At 46.1% G+C, this 26,342-nt stretch overlaps 1 protein-coding gene across 1 annotated transcript in view; it reads right to left on the reverse strand.

The window, feature by feature from the left end:
- Positions 1-21,376, reverse strand: part of Sesn2 (sestrin 2) — a 23,540-nt gene extending 2,164 nt beyond the window's left edge. Inside the window, exons 1-9 of the mRNA XM_008847958.3 lie at positions 20,922-21,376; positions 12,658-12,723; positions 8,886-9,083; positions 8,371-8,553; positions 8,058-8,270; positions 7,249-7,399; positions 6,668-6,786; positions 6,188-6,378; positions 516-660 (exon numbers count right to left, since the gene is read on the reverse strand). Coding sequence (XP_008846180.1) covers positions 516-660; positions 6,188-6,378; positions 6,668-6,786; positions 7,249-7,399; positions 8,058-8,270; positions 8,371-8,553; positions 8,886-9,083; positions 12,658-12,723; positions 20,922-21,011 — 1,356 coding nt within the window. The 5' untranslated portion in view covers positions 21,012-21,376. The remainder of the gene's footprint in view (positions 1-515; positions 661-6,187; positions 6,379-6,667; positions 6,787-7,248; positions 7,400-8,057; positions 8,271-8,370; positions 8,554-8,885; positions 9,084-12,657; positions 12,724-20,921) is intronic.
- Positions 21,377-26,342: the final 4,966 nt, after the last annotated feature.

Raw genomic sequence — 26,342 nt, forward strand, 5'->3', positions numbered from 1 at the left:
TGTTTTATGTTTTTTAATACCCGCTCCCTTTTTTCCCCCCCCCCTTTTAAAGGGAAGGGAGTTTTTTTTTTTTTTTTTTTTTGAGACAGGGTCTCCCTGTAGACCAGGCTGGCCTTGAACTCAAGAAATCTGCCTGCCTCTGCCTCCCAAGTGCTGGCACTAAAGGTGTGTGCCACCACTCCCAGTTAGTATTTCTTTTCATTATAAAGACAGAAAAGCTCAAAGACACAAAGTAACTTGCTCAAAGTCACATTGGCTCCCAAGTGAGTGCTCAGATTTGAACCTAGGTCTGCTAAGCTGCCACTGAAGACATTGTGTGAAACAGGCACCTGGATGCCCAACTAACTGACAGGTGAGTAAATGGGGTCTCAATCACACAGTGGTATGGGCTTAACCCAGGACAGAAGTCCAGGTGTCCTGCCTGACAGCACAGATTCACGTCAGAGCCCCTCACTGGATTCTGCTCTTGGCTCCTTCACTGGCTGGACCTGCTTCCACTCCCACCTGGCCCCCACCTTCTCTGAGTGGCGGAAGTGCCTCCAGAAGAGGTTGTACATTCTTCGGGTAGTCTTCTCTGGGTAGCAGGCCACCGTCTTGATATAGACCTTGAGATTCCGCTCCAGGAGCTGGTTTACCTCCCCGTAATCGTAGTCATCGTATCTGATGGAAAGACCCCAACAGCATTACTCATGCCCCACAAGTGGCTCACCTCCTCTACTCTCACCCTACAGAAGGAGGAACAAAGAGTGGCGAGAAAAGCCAGATGGTAGGAAGCAACGGGAAGCCTGGTTCTTTTTAGAAAAACAGTTGGTCTCATATGTCATAGGCTGCCAGACTTGGAGAGGACCACTCTGAGTGACATGGATGGTGGGCATGCTGCATTGAGCTATGTGCCATGTGGGCATGTAATCATGAATCTTCAAAACTATGTTTCTGTGATATATAATGTACTGTGCCGATCAACCCCACTTTACTGAGATTAGGAGAATTGAAGTCACCAGCCATACTCAGCAGGGAGTGATTTTCAAAGCCAGACTCTATCTGACTCAAAGGCCAAAGTGACCATTCTACAGTAAAGGACAGGAAGGTGGAGGGGATCAGTGCGTATTTATCCAGAATGATGTGGATAAGAGCAAAAAGGAGCTGGCGCTGATTTTACAGGAGGGCAAACTAAGTCCTAGAGAAGACAATCAGCTTGTTCAAAATCAAAAAACAAGGTGGGGACAAGTCTAGAAACCACCTTTTACTCCCTAGTTCAGAACATGTATTTGTACATTTAAAAAAGAAGAAGGTAGGGTCTGGCTTGGTAGCAGATGCCTTTAATTCCAGCACTTGGGAGGCAGAGGCAAGCAGGTATCTGTGAGAGGCTAGCCTGGTCTACATAGCCAGTTCTAGGCCAGCCAGGGCTACATAGTGAGACCCTGTCTCAAAAATCAAAACAAAACAAAAAGAAAATACTTGACAATACTCAGAGAAGATGATCTCATGAGGGCTTTATTTTTATTTTAGTTTTTTTTTTTTTTTTTTCAGAGAGGGTATCATGTAGCCCAGCTGGCCTCAAACTTGCTATGTAGCCAAGGATGCCCTTGAATTCCTAACCCTCCCATCTCTGCTTCCTCAGTGCTGGATAACAGGTGAGTCACCACACCCAGTTTTCCTGGATGAATTTTTTGTTCTTTTCTGTCACATATGCTTGCTTTATTTTCTATAAATCAAGTGATCTGTTTCTCTTAAAAAAAGTTTTTTTGTATACTTTATTTTGCCTGCATGTACGTAAGTGCACCATATGTATGTAATGCCACAGATGTCAGAAAAGGGCATCAGATCCCCTGGAGCTGGAGTTACAGCCAGTGTGGGTGCTAGGAACCACACTAGTGTTCTTAATCTCTGAGCCATCTCTACAGTCCCAATTTGTTTCTTGACAAACATCTAACATTTCCTTCCTTCCTTCCTTCCTTCCTTCCTTCCTTCCTTCCTTCCTTCCCTCCCTCCCTCCTGAGGATTTTCCTGTGTAGCCTAGGTTGGCCTCAAACTAAGGCCAACAAAGGATTAAATAGTGTGCACCACCACACCCAGCTCAAATTTATGGTAATCCTGCCTTAGCCTCCAAAGTACTGGGATTACAGACAGAGGTGTGTACCACTATACCTGGCATCAATTTATTTTTTTCTTTTTCTCTCTCCTTTTAATACTGTTTGAGAGTTGTAAACATTTATACAATGAATTTTAATCGTTTTCACCCCAATTCCCCTCTTTCACCCCCCCCATCTCCTACTAAAACCTTTTTTCCCAACAAGTCTTCCTCTGACTTTGATGTTTTTTTTGTGTGTGTGACCTGCTGAGTTTAATTACAGCTTCTTGTTTGAGTGTGGGTGGGAGGTTATTTACTGGAACAAGGGCAACTTATCAGCAGCTAAACCACTATAGAAAATGACACCCCTTCACCCAACGACCTTTAACTGCCAGTAGTCCCTCAGGGCGTGGACCTCATGGCTCCTCCCCATCCATGATGAAATGGCCATAGGTCTTGTGCAGACCACCTCAGCTGCAGTGAGTTCATGAGTGCAACAGCCAGGTCATGTCCAGAAGCTGTGTTTTGGGGGTCTATCTCCCTATCCTCTGGTTCTCACATTCTTTTCACCCCATCTTCTTTGATGTTCCCTGAACCTTGGAGATTCTTAAAAATTATTACTTATGTATATATTTATTGGTATTATTGTTTATGTGGGCATGAGTGCCACAGCATGCATGTATGGAGGTCAGAGGGCAGATTTGTGGAATGAGTTCTCTCCAGATTGAATTTAAGCACCTTTACTTGCTGAGTTATTTCACAGTCCCATCTAATTTTTCTTTCTTTCTTTTTTTTTTGAGACAGGGTCTCCCTATAGCCCCACCTGTCCTGGAACTCATTATATAGACCAGGCTGGCCTTGAACTCAGAGATCTCCTGCCTCTACCTCCCAAGTGCTGGGACTAAAGGCGTGCACCACCATGGCCAGCTCCAACCTAATTTTTCAAATGGAATAACCAATACAATTTCCACTATGCTGTAAAAGAAAGAGAAAGAAGCTGGGCTTCGTAAATCCCAGGACTCAGGGGGAAAAGGTAGGTAGACCTCTGTAAGCTTGATGCCAGCAGCCTGGTCTACATAAGAAAAACCCTGTCTAAAAACGAAAAAGAGAGAGAGTGAGAGCACCAGGTATGATAGCTCACACCTGTAATCCTAGCATTTAGGAGACTAAATTAGAGGGACTGCTGTGAGTTCAAGGTCAACCTGGGCTAGAGTGAAAACTTGCCTCAAAAGAAGGGGGGTGGGGCTAGAGAGACTGTTCAGTGGTTAAGAGCACTTGGTTCAGTTCCCAGCACCTACATGGTGGCTAACATTCATTCTTAACTCCAGTTTCAGGGGATCCAATGCTTTCTTCTGACCTCCATGGTTATTGTACAAATGTGGTGCACTTACATACATGCAGGCAAAACACTCATACACATAAAATAAAAATAAATAAAATAAAAAATTCAGACTGGGTGTGGTGTTGCATGCCTTTAATCCCAGCCATCAGGAGGCAGAAGCAGGCAGATTTCTATAAATCTGAGGCTGGTCTACATGGTAAGTTCTAGGCCAGTCAGGGCTACATCGTGAGACCCTGTCTCAAAAAATGTGTGTGTGTGTGTATGTATACACACACATACACACACACACACACACACACACACACATATATATATATATCTTAAAGACAAATAATTTTATTTTATTTGGGGAATTTATCTACAAGAACATGTGTGAAAGGTTATAGGTCTGACACCCCCAGCAGGCAGAGGTGCTGGCCCACACCAGGGAGGCCAGAGAAGCAAGGAGAATCACAAATTGGAGTAAACCTACACAGCACGAGTCGGCCTCAAAATCAAAAGTAAAATAAGTAACAACAAAAAAGAAAAACCAACCCTACAAACAACCTACCTACTCAACAGGAAATGTCATACCAATTTTTAAAAACTTCCTCAAAAATCAGGAAAAGAGTGAGTGGGCCAGCAAGACGGCTCAGTGCGTACAGGCACTTGTCGCCAAGCCGATGACCTGAATTTGACCTCTCAGCTCCACAAGGTGGAGAGAACCAACTTCCACAAGCTGTCCGACTTCCACATATGTGCCATGGCATGCACTTGTACATATACACACTAAAATAAATAAATGTAATTTTTAATCAGAAAAGATGTAACAACTAAAATAAAAAATTTAACTCACCATACTACACTGTATAGAGATAACCACTATCAAATATTTTAGTGTATAGCTTTCTACACATTTTTCTCGGCACACAGAAGCATTTCAGTAAAAAAGGAACAGAAAGACTGGATGACAGCCAACTTTTTTTCTCAATACAATCTGAACTTTTCCCCATGAAAATAAAAATAGGTCTCTACTGTAATTTTCCTTCAGACTGAGAGATCTGCCTCTCAGGTGCTGGGACTAAAGGTGTGCACCACCATGCCATCATCACCTAGTCTTTTTAAGCAGGGGTCTCACAAAGCCCAGGCTGGCCTCAAACTCTCTATGTAGCTAAGGCTGGCAGTGAACTCGTAACCCTTCTCCCAAGTGCTGGGATCACAGACATGCATTGACATGCCTAGCTCTATTCTTTGTTTTTGTTTTAAGAAAGGGTCTTTCTTGCTTTGTAACCAGACTGACCTGGAACTGTACATCCTAGGTTGAATTAGCTTATTTTATTATTTAAATCTTTTTTTTAAGTTTTTTTTTTTTTCTCTTTTTGTCTTTTTGAGATGGGGACTCCCTATAGCCCCAGCTGTCCTGGCAGAGATGACTGAATCTAAACCTTTGACACACATAGTAGGTAAGCACTCTACTCCCGAGCTACATCCCCAGCCCTCAATTGTAATCTTTAAGAAAAATGTTGGGGCTGGAGAGATGGTTCAGTGGTTAAGAGCCCTAACTGCTCTTGCAGAGGACCCGGGTTTGATTCCCAGCACCCACATGGCAGCTATGAACTCTAATTCCAGGGGAATCTGACACTCTCTTCTGACCTCTGCAGCACTGCATGACACGGGTGCACTCACATACATGCAGGCAATACACTCATACACATAAAATAAAAATAATAAAAAAAAAGAAAAATGTAATAGTTCGCTGAGTGGATATATCATTATTTAAAGTCCTCTGCTGATGACTGTCTATGTTGTCCTTAAGATGTGCAGAGCCAGCCAGGTGTGGTGGTGCAAGCCTTTATAGTCCCAGCACTCGGGAGGCAGAGGCAAGCGGAAATCTGTGAGTTTGAGGCCAGCGTGGTCTACACAGTGAGTTCCAGGCCAGCTGGGACTATAGGGAGACCTTGTCTCAAAAAGACAACAACAAAAAGATGTGCCAAGGCAGGGGTGGTGGCACACACCTTTAGTCCCAGCACTCGGGAGGCAGAGGCAGGCAGATATCTGTGAGTTTAAGGCCAGCCTGGTCTACATAGGGAGTTCCAGGACAGCTGGGGCTACAGGGAGACCCTGTCTCAAAGACCAAAAAAAAAAAAAAAAAAAGAAAAAGAAAAAAGATGTGCTATTTTGAAATGTAAACATGACTATATGTAGTGTATACATGTATGCACATTTATGTATGCATTTGTGTAGAGGTGTGTGAATACACACATGCATACACACACATATATTTATACACACACACATATTTATACACACACACACACACACATAAATCCATAGTTGAAGGGCCTGGTGGAGCAGGCCTGTAAGCCTAGCACTCAAGAAACTGAGGCAGGAGGATTGTCAAGTATTCAAAGTCAGCCTAACCACATGGGAACTTCTAGGATAGCCTGGTATAGAGAGAGATTCTGTCTTAAAACACCAAAGAAATAAAATTACATAAAATAACATAAAATAAAAAAAGAGTGCTTATCTGGCATACACGAGGCCCTGGGTTCAATTTTCAGTATCAAATAAGGAAATAAAATAAAACAAAATCCAGTTGTCTCTAGTTTCATTTATATTTATAAAGTTTAAACAATGAACATTCCTATCAGTTTTTCAACTTATAAAAACATAAACTTGATTTAAAAAATAGTACAGCTAAGAAAAGAAAAAGAAAAAAACGAGGAAAATAACAGAGAGCTTAGAGGAAAGACTTGTAGCACAAACATGCCTGGAACGAGGGGACATGTGCTCACCTGATACCAAAGACACAGTGGATGTAGTTCCAGATAGCCCTGCGGAGCATGGAGGTGTCCACACCACTATGCATGGCGATGGTGTTGTAGGTGAGGCTGTAGGCTGCCTGGAACTTCTCGTCCAGCAGCTGTCCTCCCTCAGGGTAGAGCCGCTGAATCAGCGAGTAGCCATGGTCTTCCCAGGTATAATCCTGAGGAATGAGGAAAGAGGTCAGTAAGTAGTTGGCCAGAGATCTGTCCTCTGGATTCATACCTCAGCACTCCACAGTTCCTTCCCTGAACCACAATCTGACACACTGCGTGCTCTGAGCCTGAGAAGCCAATGAGGATGTACTTGGATGATGACCTTCTCCTGGAATCAGGACCTTCGGAACTTAGGATGCAGATGAGACCTTTGAGGTCTTTACTGTCTTCATGGGCTTTATAGCCATTCAAGTCGTTTGCCCCTGTTTATACGCAAATCAGTGCAGCCAGCTTTACCTGGGCACGGAAGGTAGGGGGTGCCTGTGCTCCTCGCCGTGTGAAATCTTCATATCCAAAAGTGGGATCCTCCACAAAGCAGAGCATGTCTGGGCGTGGAGAGGGCTCCAGGATGTCCGCTGCGGGCCATGTCAGAAAGAGGTGACAGTGAGCCAAGGTGCAGAGCACACCAGGCTCATTTCCTGATTAATCATCAAAAAGGGGCATGGGGAGGTACAGTAGAGGCCAGAGTGAGTCGCTCTCCACAGTAAGTGGGTGAAGAATTTTAGTTGGAGTCTCACCTGGGGAGGATGTGACTCAGGCCCTATGCCCTCCACAGCTCCCCCTGTCCCCTAGCAGTAATAGTGGCAGCTCTACAGAGTGGCTCACCCTGGGAAAGGCTCTGAGCTTTGCCTCATTTACCTGACACACCAATTCTGAAGCCCTGAAAGGCTAACGAAGCAAAATTCAAAGCCAAATCTGAACCCAAGGCCCATGCTCAGAACCTCTTAAGGAAAGCTGAGCAGTGGCTGCCTCTGGAGTGATGCATGGAGGTGTCTGCTCCCATCAGAAATGGGACTGGAATGCCTGGGACTGTGTACCTGATGGGGTCACCAGAAGGCTCTCTGACTTCTCCAGCTCAAAGCGGTTCTCCATCTCCTCCTGGGATGCTCCCTCATCCCGAAGCAGACTCTCCTGCAGCTGTCTCATGCGTTCCATCAGAGCTTCCACGTCCCGGGCTGCTTCAAAGCCCTGTAAGGAGGGACCCAGTGATCACCACCCATTCTTCTCTTCCAGGCCCTCTGGAAAATTCCACTCAGACTTCCCACACACCAGGCCTTCCCAAAGGATCAAAAAGAACTAGGTCAGGTTGGGTGTGATGATGCACACCTTTAATCCCAGCACTCAGGAGGCAGAGGCAGGTGGATCTCTGAGTTTCAGGCCAGCCTGCTCCATAGTGAGTTCCAGGCCAGTCTGAGCCACAGAGTGAGACCCTGCCTCAAAAGCAAAACAAATAAAATTAAAAAAAAAAAAAAAAAACTCAAAGCATTCCCAAATAACTATCTGCAACTCTAGCTCCAGAGGATCCAACACCCTCTTCTGGCCTCTGCAGACATTACATGCATGTGGTGCACTTACATACACGTAGGCAAAACACTCACACACATTTAAAAAAAAAAAAAAAAAAGAAAAAAATCAAACCCCAAACGAAACAACACAGCTGACTGTGATACTTTACTCACTCCTCACAACCACTGTGACTAGGGTCTTTACCCCATGTAACAGATAAGGAAACAACTTTTCTATGGCCTCTCCTGTGGAGAAGTGGGGAAACAATAGCTTCTATCTAGCCCAGGACCACAGGCCACACCAGCTTCCTCTACCACCAAGACCCAGGATGGTGACTTACCCCAGAGTTGTTCAATGGGTCTCCACTGGGGGGGCTGCCTTGTTCACTAGGGGGTGAGGGTGCCTGGGGAGCAGGGTTGCCCTCTGCATCTCCCTCAGGAAGGATTCCACAGCCAAACACGAAGGAGGACAGCGAGTGGCAGTGGCTGAGCAGGACCAGTGCTTGGATGAGCTCAGCCAGGGACCAGCTGTGCTCACCAGTCTTCAATAAGGCCTAGAGGGGAGGAAAGGCCAGCTGCTTAGTGACTGCCCCTGGGCTGTCCCAGCACAACCCCTGGGCTTCCTGAGCGTCCCCAACTCTTTACCCACTGCACCTGGATATGATCCTTGGTGATGAGCCAAGGTCGATGTGCCAGTAACTTATTAATCTCGCTGAGTTTGCGCAGCTTCTCGGGGGCCCGGTGGAGGCCCAGCAGCCATTCAGGGTCACCACCAGTCTGCAGGAACTCAGCCATGTGGGAGCCCACCAGGTAAGAACACTGGTGGCGGGCAGCAGCCTGTGAAAGGAGTTGATAAGCCTGAGTCACCCTCTTCCTGTGGCCCATTTGGATGGGTCCCTTTGGGATCAATGAGGCAGAAAATCTAGATTCTAGCTCCAGTTCCACCACCAGCTTCAGGTTATCTGGTCCCTCTGCACCTCAATTTGCTAGTCAGCCAAGTACATACTAAAGATGCCTCTCCTTAAAACCTCAAATTCTATGGATGTCATCCCATAAAGTTAGGCTTTCACTCCTCATCTATGCTATCAACTCAGGAAGCTCCAGCAAAGAAATGAGGATAGAAACATCATCTGGCCACCCCTGCAAGCGTCAGACCCGGACAAGCTCACCATGATGGCAATGTAGTGGCGCCAGGAGCTGGCCAGGGGCCCATCCGTGTGCAGCAACAGGTAATGCAGGCGCCAAAAGCTGCTAAGGTAGTCGGGGTGCAGACCCATCACCACTGCCAGGTTGTCCACTCGCCCTGAAGACATTAGAGCCTCCAGCCCCAGGTGCTGCTCCAGGCTCTCAGCCCCTTCCCGAAGGACCTGTCAAGCAAAGAGAAGAGCATGGGTTCACACTCCTGCCCTCCCCAACACAGACCAACATCCTCTCTGAACACCACTGCATCCAAAAGAGGAAACTGATTAAACAAACACTTAATAGGCACCTTAAGTTTACTATGTGTCAAGAGCTATTCAAGTACTTTATATATATATAAACTCAAGCCTCAAAACATCTAGGAAATTAGAATTCTATTTTTCTCTATTTTTATTTAGCTTTTTAAATTTATTTATTTATTTATTGCCAGGTATGGTAGCACATGCCTTTAAGCTCAGCACTTGGGAGGCAGAGGCAGGCAGCTCTCTGTGAGTTCAAGGCCAGCTTGGTCTACATAGTGAGTTTCAGGCCAGGGAGACCATGCCTCAAAAAGGCAAAAAAAAAAAAAAAAATCATTTATTTTTATTTTTATTTTATGTGTATGAGTGTATTGCCTGCCTGTGTGTAAGTGCACCCTTATCACGAAATGCCTGAGGAAGTCAGAGAGGATGTTGGATTCCCTTGGAACTAGAGTTACAGATGATTGTTAGCTGCTATGTGGATCCTGCGACTGGAACCCAAGTCCTATGTCATTGTTCTCAACTGCTAAGTCATCTCTGCAGTCCCTATTAATGAATTAATTTTCATTTCAGTGCTGAGGATCAAACCTAGGGCCCCACTCATGCTCAATAAGCACTCTACCACTGAGCTACATTCCTAGCTCCTTTTTCATTTTTAGACATAAAAACTTAGGCACAGAAATTATAAAGAATGGTTGCTGGGGAATGCTTAGCCTAGGCCTTAGGTTCAGTCCCTGGCCCTAGAAAAAAATGTAGTTCCTCCTGCCTTCATAGAATTTCTATTCTAATACAGCAAATGCATACAACTACAGAGGGCAGGGGGTAGGTACAAAACAGTTCACATCACATTTCCTGAATGTTTTCTCCACACCATGTCTCATGAACAGCTTTTGCTATTTAACCTCATTGAATTTTTTTTTTTAAGACACGGTCTCATGTAGCCCAGGCTGGCCTTAAACTCACTATGTAGCCAAGGGTGATCCTGAACTTTTGATCCTCCTACCTCCACCTTTCAAATGGTGGAATTATAGGCATGTATCATCATGGCTAGTTTATGTGATGCTGGGGATCAAACCCACACTAGACACTCTATCAACTGAGCTAACTGAGCTACATTACATCCCAGCCCCTCTTCCTCCCTCCCTTCTTCCTCCTCCTCTTCTTCCTCTTCTTTTGTGGTACTGTGTACTGAACCCAGGGCCTTGTGCATGCTAGGCAAGTACTCTACCACTGAGCTACCTCTCCAGCCAATATCCTTGGATGTTTGAACTAATCCTGTAAAGTGAATACTATTATTTTCCCTCATTGACAGATGAAAACACTTTATCTGCTTAAGGCCACAGATCTGATAAATGACAGAAATGGGATTCAAACCCAGATGAACTCCAAGGCCTACTTCTTTCTTTTACTATAAAAGAGTCACTATTTATAAGTGAAAAAATACAAGAGGAGGAGAAAATGTAGAATTTAGATATTTGTAGGCAGGCCATCAACCATTTGGCCTATCTATGTAGGAGACCACAGTTTGAGGCCAGTCTAATCTACACAGTGAGTTCTAGACAAGCCTGGACTATTGGGGGAGAACATCCCAAAGCCAAAAAACAGAAAATGGAAATTTCATCCCTATACAATGAAGACTTAAGTGAGCAATCAACTTTTCAGTTCTTCTATATGTGTAATCTGAAGGTGTCCCACCACTCCCACATACTGGAACATAAACTCTGTGAGCCTAGAACTCACTATGTAGACCAGGCTGGTCTTGAACTCTCAGAGATCTGCCTGTCTCTGCCTCCCAAGTGCTGGGATTAAAGGCAAATAACTATCTCTTAAATGAATGAATCAATGGGGTCTAGACGGATGTATCTTAATGGTGAAGCACTTTCCTAGCATGGATGAGGCCCTAGATTTGATGCCTGGCACAGCAAAAAAATTAATTAAAAAATAAAGCAAATAGGTAACAATGGATCGGGTATGGTGGCTCACACCTGTTATCCCAGCACTGGGGAGGCTAAGGCAGGAAGATCATGAGAATTTGAGATCAGTTTGGGCTATAAAGTGAATACTAGGCCAGCCTGGTCTGCAGAGTAAGACCCTAACTCAAAACCAAAGTAATGCCGGGCATGGTGGTGCATGCCTTTAATCCCAGCACTCAGGAGGCAGAGGCAGGCAGATCTCTGTGAGTTCAAGGCCAGCCTGGTCTACATAGTGAGTTCCAGGACAGCTGGGGCTACAGGGAGACCCTGTCTCAAAGAGACCAAAAAAAACAACAAAAAAAAAACCAAGTAACAATAAAATGAATGGATGAACTGATCCTGGAGAGGAAGGATATCTCTACTGTATTGTAAAGAAACAAATAAGCTTTAAACTCTGACCTTGTACTGAAAATACAGTAATGATCTCTTCTGGGGGAAAGGTAGAGATGAGAGATCTCTCTCTCTCTCTCTCTCTCTCTCTCTCTCTCTCTCTCTCTCTCTCTCATCTTAAAATTTGTGTGTATTGGGAGTGTCTCTGACTCTTTCTCTATATCTCTGCTGGCTGGCCTGTTACACCCTAGGTAGCCTAAGCTAGTCTCAAACTTGTGGCAATCTGCCCATCTCAGTTTCCCAGAACTAAGATCACAGACGCAAGCTACCATGCCAAATCAGACCAGGAATTTCTGTAGCACTGGAAATGTAAAAATACTTTTGACACAGAATCTCTTGTTATATATGCCTTTTTATAAGTGGTCGAGGTCATGGGTGAGTGATATACAGAACAATTTCTATCTAAAGAAAACACGCCAAAAAGATTAAAAAAAAAAAGAAGAAGAAAAGAAAAGAAGCAGGCATGGTGGCATATCCCTTTAATCCCAGTACTCAGGAGGCAGAGGCAGGTGGATTTCTGTGAGTTCAAAGCTAGACTGGTCTACAAAATGAGTTCCAGGCCAGCTGGAGCTTCAGGGAGATCCTGTCTTAAAAAGGTTAAAATAAAATAAAATAAAATAAAAATAATAATAATAATAATAATAATAATGATGATGCATTGGTCTAGAATCTAAAGTTTGGCTATTTATATCATTTTTTAATTTTATTTATTATTTTTATTTTATGTGTATGCATGTATTGCCGGCATGTAGGTAAATGAACCCGTGTCGTGCAATGACCACAGAGGGCAGAAGAGGCTGTGGGATCCCCTGGGACTGGAGTTACGGACAGTTGTTAGCTGCCATGTGGGTGCTAGGATTCAAACCCAGGTCTTCTGCAAGAACAACCAGTGTTCTTAACTACTGAGCCATCTCTCCAGCCTCTTATTTATATCATTTTATCTTTCTGAACCTAATCCTTCCTAGAAAATGAGGCTGAGAACAACTGCTGAAGAGTAGTTTTGTAGAATTTAATGAATCAGGAATGGGGAAAGATATCTTCAAAACTATAAATTAAGGGACAAAAAAAGCTCCTTATCCACCCATGTACCATGTCTTTCTTCCCAGGGACCAAAGAATTCTTACCTCTTTCAAACTTACCTCCTCTACTGGGATGAAGGCACTGGGCCCTCGAGGGCCTCGCCGAATCGGGACATTCCTCTGCTCCTGTGGGGAAACACATGGAGGTTAGTTGGCAGAAGAAAGGAGGATGCAGAGGGCTGTGATCTCTCCAGCTTGCTCCTCTAGCCCTGAGCTGGTACACTGAACTTCTAAAAGCACCTTTCTGGAACACCCTGCATGGAGGACCGGGGGAAGATTTTTACCTATTAGATGGGTAGCTAATGGGTAAGCAAGAAAGGCTCATAGAAAATGACCTGTTCAGGAACTGAGAGGAACCCAGGAGCCCCTGCATGGTTGGGTGGGATGGACCCTGAGAAAGGAAATATACAGCCTCTCTCTCTCTCTCTCTCTCTCTCTCTCTCTTTCTCTCTCTCCACCCCTCTCTCCACCTACCTTCCTTGCCTCCCTCCCTTTCTCCAGTGCTGAGGATGAACTGAGGCCTCATGCCTAGCATGCTGGATACATTCTGCCACTGAGCTGTACCCACAGCCCTGCAAATGGTTACTTTAGACTTTCCTCCACATATCACAGACGATCTCTACTCTGTGCCTCACCAACTATTGTCTCCCTGCCTCCACCACCCTGCTCTCTCCTATTTATCCTCTACCCCTCTACCCAGCAACTAGATTAACTTTTAGTGGCCTAGGCCCACACCCCTCCCACTTCTCACAGGTCACCCTTTTTAGAACCCTACAGTCCTTCAAGGTCTAGGAATATTGTCTGGCCCTCATCTGTGACCCCACTATTTCCAGTGTTTTTGCTTATACAAACACTGTCCTCTAATGGCCTCTTTTAAGTCGCTCTACTCCCAGATCACATTTTGTGGTGAGCAGGGCCAGGTCATTCATTCTGCTCTCTGAATGAAAATAGAGAAAGCGGAGATGCGGAGGAGGGAACCAAAGCAGGGTGTAAGGCTGGTAGAGACAGCTATCAGCACTTGAATATATTTGAGTCAGAACCACATATTCACTAAAGCAGCTTCTCCTATTTCTAGATATGTGGTCTGGGAGTACACAAATTTATTTATTTGCTTATTTTGTATCAGAGTGGTGTTCTCCAAACTGGCTTTGAAATAATTTATCCAAATAACAACCATGTCTTCCCTACAAAGAGATGGAGTCCCCCAGTCCTCCTTTTCCCATTAAGATCCAGATTTAGGAGGTTGGAGAGACGGTTCAGAGGTTAAGAGAACTGGCTCCTCTTCCAGCGGTCCTCGGTTCAGTTTCCAGCACCCAAATGGTGGCAAACAACTGTCTGTAGCTCCAGTTCCAAGGGATCCAATGCCCACTTCTGCCTCCACAGGCATTACACACACATGGTGCACTTACATACATACAGACAAAACACTCATACATATAAAATAAGCAAATTAAAAAAAAAAAAAAAGACTTTGTACTCGCCAATGTATGAGGACTCAAAACTGTAATTGAACCTTTTTTTCCTTCAAGTGGCCAAAAGTTTCCTAAAAGAGAGGCAGACCTCTAGGGGTCCAGAAGATGACAACGAAAAGAAATAGGTAGGTCCTGGGAACCTGTTCTTCGTGACCTTGTGTGACTCTGGTAAAGTTACTTAGGCTCTCTGGGTCTGAATCCTGAACAAAGGGGGCTGGGTTGACTGCTCCGGCCTCTTTCAACTCATACTTCTAAGAGGTGCCAGGCTAGGCTGGTCAGAGGACATGTAGAAAGCTTCCCTTTCAGCTTCCCTCCTCCCTAACTTGAGAAAATGCCCAACAGCTCTGTCTGAGAGATAAGAACTGCTGACTCCACAGATGGGGCCTCCCTCTCACCGGGACCTGCCGGCAGCCAGAAAACTGTAGCAGGGCTAGATTACCTGTAATACCAGCACTGGGGAAGTAAAGGTGGGAGGATCAGGAGCTTGAGGCCAACCCCAGCTACATAGTGAGGTGCTGTTACAAAAAAGGGTGGGAGGGAGTGGGATATGCAAATATTAAAATTCAAAGCTGAAAAAATAAAATTAAAAAAGAAAACCATAGCAGTGCTGGAGGACAAATGGAGACCATAGGGCCCCAGCAGATGTGCTGGGAGGGACAGGGAACAGCCTTGGGCATCATCTCAGTTCAGAAGTCTGGCCCAGCTGTCAAAGGAAGGAAATGAAACCTTAAGTGATACTCTTCTTGACCAATCAGCATTTCCCAGCAAAATTTACAATAATAATATTAATAATAATGTAGAGTATAATTAAAGATAGAAGCTTTGGGGGTTGGAGCTATAGCTCAGTGGTAGAATGTTGCTATAGAGAGAGCTAAAAGCATAGTTCAGTAGCAAAGCAATTGCCTAGCACACACACTCACAAAAAAAAGTCAGGCAGTTTTTGACACAAACTGCCTGAACTCAATTGATAGCTCCACACACCATTTAGCCATGTGAGCCTCAGTTGTCTCACAGAATAATGGGACTTTCACTGGGTAGTCATGAGGATTTAATGGGATTTTGTTACACAGCTTAGCTCAGCACCTCCATCAGGGTAAGCACTTAATAAAAGTCCCCTGTCATTAACTTCATTGTTCCTTCAAACAAGGGTCTCTTGGCCCAAGCAGTACATTCAAATCCTTTTGTGAAGTTTTTTTTTACAAATTGAAATCAAGGCCCCACTTTCAGCAATGTACATACAGACAGGTGAGGGCCATTAAGTTTGTGCCATTTACTGACTGCTCTCTCAGGTCCAAGGCAAGGTGCTAAGTGCATACCAGGGGAAAAGAGAAATAATTTGTTCATTTGACAATTTTTTTATAACTATATTGCAGGCAGTATGACTACAACGGTGAGAAGACAAAGTCTCAGCCTTCACATAATTTTAGATCCCAGGGAGAAAGGTAAACACATGGTGAACAGGAGTTCCAGTCACAGAACAGGGAATGAAACAGAGCAGAGTTGAATGACTGGGTGGGAGAGTGTGATATTTTTGTGTAAGAAGACAGGAAAAAGCACTGGGGAGGTAACCTGTGAGCTCAAAAGTAATTTGGAGAAGCAGCAGCAGAGTCCGTGAGGACACAGGGGACCAGTACTTCAGCCACAGGGAACACTGGGAAGTCCTGAACAAAAGACCAAGGAGCTAATCCATGGTTCCAATATTCTGAATACTTCTCTGACCCTGACATCAGGGAAAGTTCATGGGGAGCCGGGGGAGCAGGAGGAGCAGGAGGAACAGGGTCTCACTGCCAAGAGATGATACTACCAAATGGCACTCCTCTCCACCCCACTGGCCGAGACAGACAAGTCAATAATAATATCAAGTAATAATAACAATAGGTAACCTTTCCATTAGCTAAGCACTGACTTCACATGTACTTAATTATCTAGATTTAAAATTTTTTTATTTTATGTTTATAAGTGTTTTGCCTGCATGTAAGTGCACCTGTGCATGCAATGCCTGCAGAGGCCAGAAGAGGGTGTCAGATCCCCTGAACTGGAATTATGGAGGGTTGCTATCTCCCATGTGGGTGCTGGAATCTGGGTCCTCTGCAAGAGCAGCCAGTGCTCTTAACTGGTGAGCCATCTTTCCAGCCTTACCTAGACTTTTAAGGAGTTTGTTGTTTTGGGTTTTTTTTTTTAGTCTTTTTGAGACAGGGTCTCCCTGTAAACCCCAGTTGGCCTGGAACTCACTATGTAGACCAGGCTGGCCTTGAACTCAGAGATCCACCTACCCCTGCCTCTCAAGAGTGCTGGGAGTAAAGGCATGTGCCACCACACCCAGCTTTAAGGAGATTTCAAAAAAAAAAAAAAAAATGTGTGCGTGTGTGTGTGTCTATGCATGTGAGTGCAGGTGCCTGAAGAGGCCAGAGGCATTAGCTCCCCTGGAACTGGTGTTAAAGGCAGATAATAAGCTATCCCATATGGGTCCTGGGAATCAAGTGCTCTTAACCCCTGAGCCATCATCTCTCCAGGCCCTACTACCTAGACTTTAAGGTAGAAGCTACTCCTGGACCTTTACAGATAAGGAATAATGCTGGGGGGGGGGGGTTCAAGTCACTCTGGTCACTCAGCTAGGAAGGAGACAGGAGAGTGACTATAGGCCAGGTTCCTGCAAGTGTTGAAGGCATTCTCCACCCTCTAACCTTCTCAATGTTTCAGCAATCAAGACTTGTACACCTGGGGCCCACCAGGAACAAGAAGCTCCTTGTGTCTTCCCACAGCCCAGGAACCCACTACTCACACCTATCACAGGGATTCTCGCCTTGAGGGCACACACTGGATCCAGTTCCCTGTTGTGACCCAGAGTCTAGTACTGCACAGTCCAACAGAACAGTCTACAATGGTGGAGCGTTTTACACCTGTACTGTCTAATATGCTCCGTAGTCCTTAGTCATTCTTCCTGCCCCAGCATTTGAAATTTATACTACAGTATAAAAATCCTGAGTCTTCTGCTTTACTCAATTTGAATTTAGTTTAATAATTAATTTTGGGGGTTTTTTTTTTGTTTTGTTTTTTTGAGTCAGGGTCTCCACGTAGCCCCAGCTGGGTTTTGTAGACCTGGCTGGCCTCCATCTCACAGAGCTCAGCCTGCGTCTGCCTCCTGAGTGCTGGGATTAAAGGTGTGCATGGGCTACTATACCTGGCTTATTTTCGAGATGAGGTTTCACGATGAAGCCCAATTTGTCTTAAAACTTTCAATACTCCTGCCCCTGCCTTTGTGGTAACAGAGCTCATAGACATACCCTACTAATTCTAAATTCTGTTCTGTTGTTTTTGAGACAAGGTCTCACTTTGTCTCCCAGGCAGGTCTGGAGCTCATTATGTGGCCTTGAACTCATGGCACTCTTCCTACCTTAGCCTCCTAAGTGGGCGAATTACAGATGCGTACCTCACACCTGAGGTTACCAGCTTTAAATTTAGTCACATGTGTCTAGGGACTGCCATATTGAAGAGCACAGGTTATAAAGGCATGATTCCAAATACCCTTTAGAGATGAAGACCAGGGAAACCCAAAGGGGGCAAGTCACCTGTTTGTACCAGGCAATTAGAGAGCCAACAACAGAGGATGTTCCTGTATTTCCAACTGAGGGGATCACATGGGGCAGCAGGAACAATGAAGTCTGACAGCTCCCCAGGAGGGCTGACTAGGAGGTCTTTAGGCCAGCTGTGAAGAGGATAATCACCTCTGAGCTGGACACCCCATCCTCACTCAAGTGTTCATTAGACATTAACTTTTGTGTTAACCCAAGTGCTCCTACCCAGTTTCCATATAATTTTCATCAGTTTGGAGGTTATGGGGATTATTTTTGCATATAGGGAAAGATTAATGGTCTAAAAATTAAACAAATAGCTAATCTGCAATTTGAACCCAGGACCATCTAGCCTCTAAGTCTCTTTCCATTCCATCCTAACAACTTCTGGAAGTGGCACTAGACCCAGAGATTTGAATCCAGCAGTTTGACTTCCCAGAGTTCTGTCTGGCTGCATGAACCCCTTGGAGTAGCCCAGGCTTTGTTCCTGTTCTCTGGAGTCTGCCAGCCCCAGGGCTCAGTTACAAACACCTGCTAAATCATTTTGCCAGCTGGGAAGGACAGGCACTGTCCACCACCTGTCAGCTGAATTCAGATAGGTGTTTGGGTTTACACCTGAGGTGAAGACAGCACAAGCAGCCCCTGACCTCCACCAGCCTTGAGGGACAGGGAATGGAGCTACATATATGCATCCTGAACTGGGCCCCAGGTTAAGTGCTTTATCCCTTTGATCTCACAAGCACCTTAATTCCTCTCAGTTACCCCGAGGGAAAGAAACCTTGTTGTCCCTTTAGAGACTAGTAACCACAAAGCTCAGAGGATGAATCCTCTTCTTGACTGGCACAATTCAGATGGAACTTCAAAGACTGAACAGTTAGTTTACAAGGGCCAGTTAATTCAACTAGGGTGGATGATTGTAAACAGTTGCAAAGAACAGTGCCAGTGGCTGAAACTTGCAGGGTGTCACTAGTCCAGTGAAGACGACAGAAAAGAAAGGCCCAAGTTTCACAGGAATGGGCCCAAAGCTCCTCAAGGCAGAGGGGACTAGAAGGCAAAGAGACACCTGTGGTGGGAAAAGAAAAGCTTCCCTGAGGAAGTGATGCTTGAGGAAGTCATTCTAAAACCCAAAATGGCTTTGAAAATATACTACCTCAGACAAGAGTGAGCCCTTGGAACTTTCTGGAGATAGGCACATCTGAAGGTCTTGACCCTCTGAAAGGTGATCTGGAGTGAAAGGGAGTTGAGGGCACTGTACATCTGGCCCTTCTCTCCAGTCCTGAGCACAAGACTCTGTAAGACGGACACCCTATCTTCTCAGGATTCCACTTACAGCAGACAAGTTCAAGGTCATCTTTTCTTGAGAGAGTAGACACACTGAATACATTACCAGCTTTGCTCAGTACTGGAAAGTGACTTCCTAAAGCCTTGTAATCCCCAACATTCAGGAGGCTGAGACAGGAAGACTATCATGAGTTCAAGGCAAGCCTGAACTACAGCGTGAGATCCTATCTCAGAAGTGGGTGTTGGGAAGGGCTTCCTCTAAGGCCATTCTATCTCCCTAGATCCCTACCCAAGCAGTTGAGACTTTTCTCCCTAACAGCCACTGTGGGCAGAGGGATATGTAGGCTCTCTCACAGGAGGGGACAGGTCCCAGAGTCCTTTGAAAGGCTCTGGGGGTGGAGGTGGGGTGGGGATGTACACTGTGACAGTTTGGCAGAAGCTACCATTTTAAGTGCAATGACCACATCCTATGCAATAAATATGTCCAGGCTCTAAGCTTCCAGCTTCTGGCCTTTGCTTGTATTCTGAGTTAATTCTTCCAACAATCTCTTAGCGATACCATCAAATCACCATGAAAGAAACTGCAATCAGAGAAGCTGACCACTTGGCTAAGATAACACAGCAAGAAAGCGGAGGGCTGGGCCTGAAAACCAGCACTTGGCTCACCAGAATGCTCAGGTGCCCTCAGTTCAATACCAGCATTATTTCCATTTTTCACAAAAACAGACAAAGGTGAGGTAGGAGTGAGGAGTCATTTCTTCACATAGATCTGCTAAATCCTACTGAAGAAACCACCCACCACTGGTCAGAGAACCCTCAAAATCACTCAGCTGACACGAGCAGAGATTTTTCTCAGGGTCATCCACTTTAGGACTAACATGCCCGCCCCTTTCTAGTCCTAGCAATATACTTTCACGCTGTTCCAGGCTTGGAAAATAAAGAAAAGAGCAAAACCCCGTACAGTGCCAAGCAGTCTCCAAAATCCTAGACACATACAGGCCAAAAAGAATGAGATACTCCTCGGGGATAAGTGAAAGCGGCCTCACCCTCACTCATCCCCTTTTGAGCCTCGGTTTTCTCATCCTGCAAAATGGGGCTTTATTGTACAGTTTATATTTTGCTGGTTTGGTCAGAGACAAAACTCAGACCCTGGCATCTAGTAGGTGTTTAATAAATAACAAATGACGTTCATGATAGCAGCTGCTAGCGGGGAAGGGGCTGAGGTGTTTTTTTTTTTGTTGTTGTTGTTGTTTTTTAAGTCTAGCTTCATTCTTTGCCTCCCTGCAAAGCCCCTCTATGTTCTGCCCCGGAGCCAGTTCCAGCGAAACAAACTTCGAGGAACCCAGGCTATTTTAATAGGGAGCAAGCAGCACTAACTGGTAAATCTTCAGCCGTCAGGGCCAAGGGTCACCCACTCTCTCCCCCAGCTTTGACGGCTACCACCAGCCACCCCCCGCCCCAAAGCTTCCAGATCGAGGGTGCAGGTGGGGGCTGTGGAGGGGAATCGACCTTCGTGGACCAGCGCCAGGTGGCTTCAACTCCCTGCTAGGCGCAGTCCTAGCAGAAACCTATCCTAGAAAGAGCTAGCCGGGTGCCCGGCTCCGCCGGGAGGAAGGGAATCTGCGGAAGGGGGCGGGGAGGAGGAGTGGTCGGCTCGCTCCGGCCGGGATTTGCCTGGACTTGAAGACGCTCGCTCCACCGGAGCACAAACCCGGGAGAAGCCTCCAGAAGGCGTCCCCACTCATTGGCCAGGAGTCCGAGGGAGGCAGGGGAGGGCTCTGCAGCCCCCCTCCCGGGGTGGGGGGGAAGGGGGAGGAGAACAGGGCCCGAGAGGGGAAGGGAGGGAGGCCAGAGGCTGCAGTTGATGCAACCCTAGTCCTCGCTTACGTGCACCCCTCCCCTGCCCCGAGCCCGGGGGGTTGGGGGTTGGGGGGCGGCAGACTCATCTCGGGATAGCCGGGGGCTCGGGGAAGAGTGGCGTCGCTTGGCGGCTGCTTACCTCCGCTGTCTGCGGGCCGCCGACGCCGCCCCTGGCGAACGGCAGGTAGCCCTTGAGCTCGGCGCGGCACTCGGAGTCCGCCACGATCATGGTGTGCGCCAGAACCCAGGCGCGGCTGGCTGGTCAGCGACCCGGGGCACCCGAGGGGGGCGAAGGGGGCTGGGACCGGCGCGGGCAGGAAGCCCGGGGCTCGGGGTCGCTGGAAAACCGTGGGGTGTCTCTCGGGTTTGCAGGACGCTTGGGACGCTGAGAGCCGCGGCTGTCGTGCTGGACACTTCTTCTTGCAGTTGGGGACCCCGGAGGCCCTGGGTCGGCCGCGGCGCAGGGTTCGTCAGGGCCCTGAGTGCCTCGGAAGTCCGCAGTGGCCGGCGCGGCTCACGGAGCCGGCGCTGCTCAGCATCCCCAGCGCGGAACTGCCAGCGCTCACCGGGCTCTGACACCAGCGGCGCCGCTCAGCCCGCTGCGGTCCCCGGGGGAGGGCGGGGACACAAAAGCCCCTTCGGCGCAGCCAATCAGAGGCCTGTTTCCCGGGGAGGCGGGGGCGGCACCGCCCTCTGGAGACAACTAGGCGTCCAATAAGCGTGGAGAAGCGCTCGGGAACTCTGGGAGCTGTAGTTGGCTGCCTACAAATGCTGCAAACTTTTGCAAGAAGGGTTAGTCAGATCCCTGGCAATACCAGATGAGAGTGACAGCCCGTGGAGTCATTGGCGCATCCATGATGAAACGGGACTTCACGGAGCTGAGCCAGAGAGCCAGGTGTGAAATCCCTCCCTAATGACTTCTTCAGCTTTCCAGTTCCTGGAGGGACTGGTTAGGGTTGGGAGAGGTTGGGTTCAACCTTACCCAATTGTGTTAATTATAGAGCAAATACCACATATTTGGAGGCCAGAAGCCACCACCCTGTCCCCTCAGGCGAGGACTCCACTTCCAGACACGGGAAATCTGGAAAAGCCCTCACTCTTTGAAATGCCCTTGGCAATCTCCTATCCAAACTCAATCCTTATTGCTACAATTTCCCCTCTTCCCGTTGCTGTCTTGGTACCCTCAGGTCTGGCTTCCAACATAGAGGCCCTCCTCGAAACTTTATAGCAAGGTGTTGGACTGGGTCGATTCTCACTTCTCCCTCTGGCCACTCCTCTGACTCCTCTTTCTCCTCCCACTCCCTAAACGTGAGTGCTCCCCTGGTTTCTGTTTTTATTCCTCTTCCCAGACACACTCTCTTTCTTCAACTCTCCTTTCACCAGGAGTTGCCTCTTCCAGCCCCTCAGTACCTTAAAACTTGATTCATCTATTCACTTCCCACAGTCTCTTCCTGTTTTTCTTCAGGCCTTTCTTTTTGTTTCAATTTAAAAGTGTCTTCTTTATTCAGGACAAGGAGTCCAGGCTGGGACTAGAACTGACTAGTTCTCCCAGATCACCTTTAAGAACATTCTGAGTTCAGGGGCTGGAGAGATAGGTCAGTGGTTAAGAACACTGGTTATTCTTGCAGAAGGCCTGGGTTCGGATCCCAGCACACACATGACAGCTAACAACTGTCTGTAACTCCAGTCCCAGCAGATCTGACAGCCTCTTCTGACCTCCATGGGCATTGCTGGACACAGGTGCACTTACCTATATGTAGGCAATACATGCATACACATAAAATAAAAAAAAGGAAAGAACATTCTGAGTTCAGGCTTATGATTCCAAAGATGATCTGACTTGGTCTAAGTGCCTCTAGTTTATGGGGTGCAGGAAATTATCTCAGAAATTATCTTCTGAGCTCCCAAGGCACCTGGGCTGGGCATTTCTCTGTTAAACAGTTATCATACTCTACTTTGTATTGTCATTTTCTGTGTATACGTCTTTTTTTTAAGATTTACTTTTTTATTCATGTGTATATCTGTGTGTCTGTGTGTCTGTCTGTCTGTGAGGGCCAGAAGAGGGTGTTGCAGTTACAGGCAACTGTGAGCCGCCAGATGTGGGTGCTAGGAACCGAACTCAGCTCCTCTGGAAGAGCAGTAAGTGTGCTGAACTGCTAAGCTATCTCTCTAGCTCTCTTCTGTGTAAATGTCTTACCTGAAACTTTTGATTATAAACTCCTTGAGGACTGGGTCCACATTCTGACAGCTTTTTCTCCTGTCCTCTGCCACTTAGTACAGTGTCCTTCTAATAATATGCCCTGTGGTCCCTGGATGTCCCTTTGAGTCAAACTATCTTCTAACAATCCTATAACAGATTCAGCTTTCATTAATTTTTTTTTTTAACTCTGTGGGCTGGGGATGTAGGTTAGTGTTACAAAACTTACTGAGGAATCTAAGGCCTTAGGTTTCATTCCCAATACACATACACAAAAATAACTCTGTAATGTCAGTATCCAGGTTAAAAAAAAATTCACTGGTATTTCATCAGCTACAAAATAAAGCTAAACCTCAAGATTGATCCTTCAAGGCATGCCAAGATGAGCCTCAACCTACCTTTTCAGTCTTATCTGTCACACACATGATCCTTGTTTAGCTTCCAAATTTTTCAGGCTTTTTTTTTTTGGTCTTTTTGAGACAGGGTCTCCCTGTAGCCACAGCTGGCCTGGATTCACTATGGAGACCAGGCTGGCCTTGAACTCACAGAGATCTGCCTGCCTCTGCCTCCTGAATTCTGGGATTAAAGGCGTGTGCCACCGTGCCTGGCTCTAAGACTTCTTTTAAGGCAAGGAATTGTGTCTCTGTATCCCTCACCTCACTACCATTTGTATTTATTAATTTTTTTTTCAGTGCTGGGAATTGAATTGGGGTCTTATACATGCTAGACCAGTATTCCACTGAGCCACACCTCCATGCCTCTGGTACATATTTATAAATTAATGAGTCAATGTCCTCATAAGAATAATCCTTTAAAAAGATGGACATGGGCCTTGGAGAGTTGGCTTAGTGGTTAAGAGCACTGGCTGCTCTTGCAGAGGACCTGGGTTCAGTTTCCAACAACCGTTCATAACTCCAGTTCCAGGGGATCTGACACCCTCTTCTGGCCTCCATAGGCATTGTACACATAGGTGCACTTACATACATGGAAGTAAAACACTCATACACATAAAAGTAAATAAAGTTTTAAAAATATATTTGTTTTCAAAAACAACATGGACATAGTGTGTTTCTGTAATCCCAACATTTAGGGGCAGAGACAAAAGGATCACCAAGGGAAGCCCAGACTACATGAGGAGACCCTGTCTAAAAATCAAAAGAAATTTTTTTTTTCTTTTTTTTCTTTGGTCTTTTTGAGACAGGGTCTCCCTGTAGCCCCAGCTGTCCTAGAACTCACTATGTAGACCAAGCTGGCCTTGAACTCACTGCCTCCCAAGTGCTGGGATTAAAGGCGTGTAGCACCACCCCCGGCAAAAATTAACTTTTTAATCTTCAGAGATATGGCTGTGAGCTTCACTTACAAAGCCTTTTTTTTTTTTTGAGATAGGGTCTCCCTATAGCCCCAGCTGACCCAGAACTCATTATGTTGATCAGGCTGGTCTCAATCTCAGAGATCTGCCTGCCTCTGCCTCCTGAATGCTAGAACTAAAAGAACTGTACCACCAAGACTGACCTGCTAATGTTTTTTTGAGAAGACAATCAAAAGCCACTGATACTCTAAATTGAGTGATCTTTTGCTCCCCAGCTTCTAAGGAATGAAAGAGGAAAGCTAGAGACTCTTAACCTTCATTCAGCTCTACTAAGAGTTCAAGATACATACATTGCCCCAGTGAACTCTCACCGAAATCTCATGAAGCAGGCTTATGTCCCCATTTGGGAGATGACAAAACTGAAGCTCAAGAGGTGTGCTGGCCCAGGTCAGATGGCTTAGTAATATGCTGAGTGTTCAAACCCAGTATGACTCCATACCAGAAACTGTCACACCAGTGATGAGGGAACGATGTGAACATCCAAGAGGCAGGCTAGCACATGTAATTGATGCCTAGAGCAGATATAGTAATTGGTAAGAAATATAACTGTAAAGTGGCTTATAATTGATGGGCCAACACATCTTTGTGACAGAGCTTCCATGGAAAGCCAAGTTATCATTTGAAGATGGCTAGGACAAGAGTGACCAATGAAATAAATGAATCACGGAATTCACTCTGCTCAGAGAGAGCTATTTCCTCCTTCCCTGTTTCATTCAGTAAATATTTATTGACTATGTAGAGTGTACCAGTTGCTGAACTGGGTTCTGGAAATTCAGCAGTGAAACTACAAGCCCAGTGGGGAATGGGGAGGTGTGTGTGACACTGACACTGGCTGGGTATGCTTCACTCTAATGTGGCCTTTCCATGATTTATCACTCCATATGTCATTTTCTGAGCTCTCGTTTCTCAGCTCCATTCCCCAACTGCAGAACACAATTTCTGCCCAGGGAAATCTTGTAAGAAGTCTTACTCCAACTGGTTCGGTTTGATAAAAACCAAAGGAGACATCCCCACAGCCCCACCAAAAGCTTACTCACACATTCATTGACTTATTAATCAGGCATTGTGTGAGATGCTGAGGGAGGTCCTTCATGCTTGGGGCTGCTAGGTCCTCAGCTGTCAAAAAAAATACAACCAACACTGACTTTGTCCCTTAGTTTTTCATTAGTGGGATGGGAAACACAGACTCTCTGAAACAAAGCCAAATCTCCTAGCAGCATTTTTGAAAAGTCAGGCACCTCGGGTGCTTGTTTTTAGCCTTTTCACCAAGCTGAACCTCCTCCATTCCCAACTCGTAGAATCTGTTTCCTCATTTGCAAAACAAAAGAATTGAAAAGTGCCCTAACCCTCCGAAGCCACTGTGGAGAGGACTGGTGTTTGGGGAACGTATGTCATTCACTGTCCTCGACTGCAGATTTTGGACAAACAACAACAACAACAAAACAACAACAAAAAAAAACTCTTCAGGTTTGGAAAACCTCAGCCCTCTAAATAAAGTACGAAAACTAACTTGCTTTGGGTACTTTTGGACAATTAACTGGAGTTTTCCAGTTTAGTCAATTGAGCGGGCCCGCAGCGCCCCCTGCAGGCCAGATCTTGCTAGAGCTCAGCCAGAACGGAGGACCCAAAAAGGACGGCTAGAAGGCCGCTCCAAACCATTTTCAGTTTCTATATGTGATTGATTGTCGGGTCCTAAGTCACAGCCTCAAGGTCTTGAAAAGAGGCCAGACAACGGCTAAACAAAGATTGTGTGGTTGCTGGAGGCTAGCAAGAATTAAGCTTTCACGAGACTTCACAGTCTAAATGTTTTCCCCATTGTTTTGTCTTACTCGCTCATTCCACAGGCAGGAAGCCTCTGGTCATGGTGGGGCACATCCCACCTTAATTCCCAGCACTCAGGAGGTAGAGGCAGGTGGAGCGCTTGAGATCGAGGCCAGCCTGGTCTACATAGTTCCAAGCCAGCTGGATCTACGGGCAACCCCTGACTCAAAAAA

This window comes from Nannospalax galili, unplaced genomic scaffold (genome assembly GCF_000622305.1).
Source record: "Nannospalax galili isolate Female #2095 unplaced genomic scaffold, S.galili_v1.0 scaffold23, whole genome shotgun sequence".
NCBI classification, from domain to species: Eukaryota; Metazoa; Chordata; class Mammalia; order Rodentia; family Spalacidae; genus Nannospalax; species Nannospalax galili.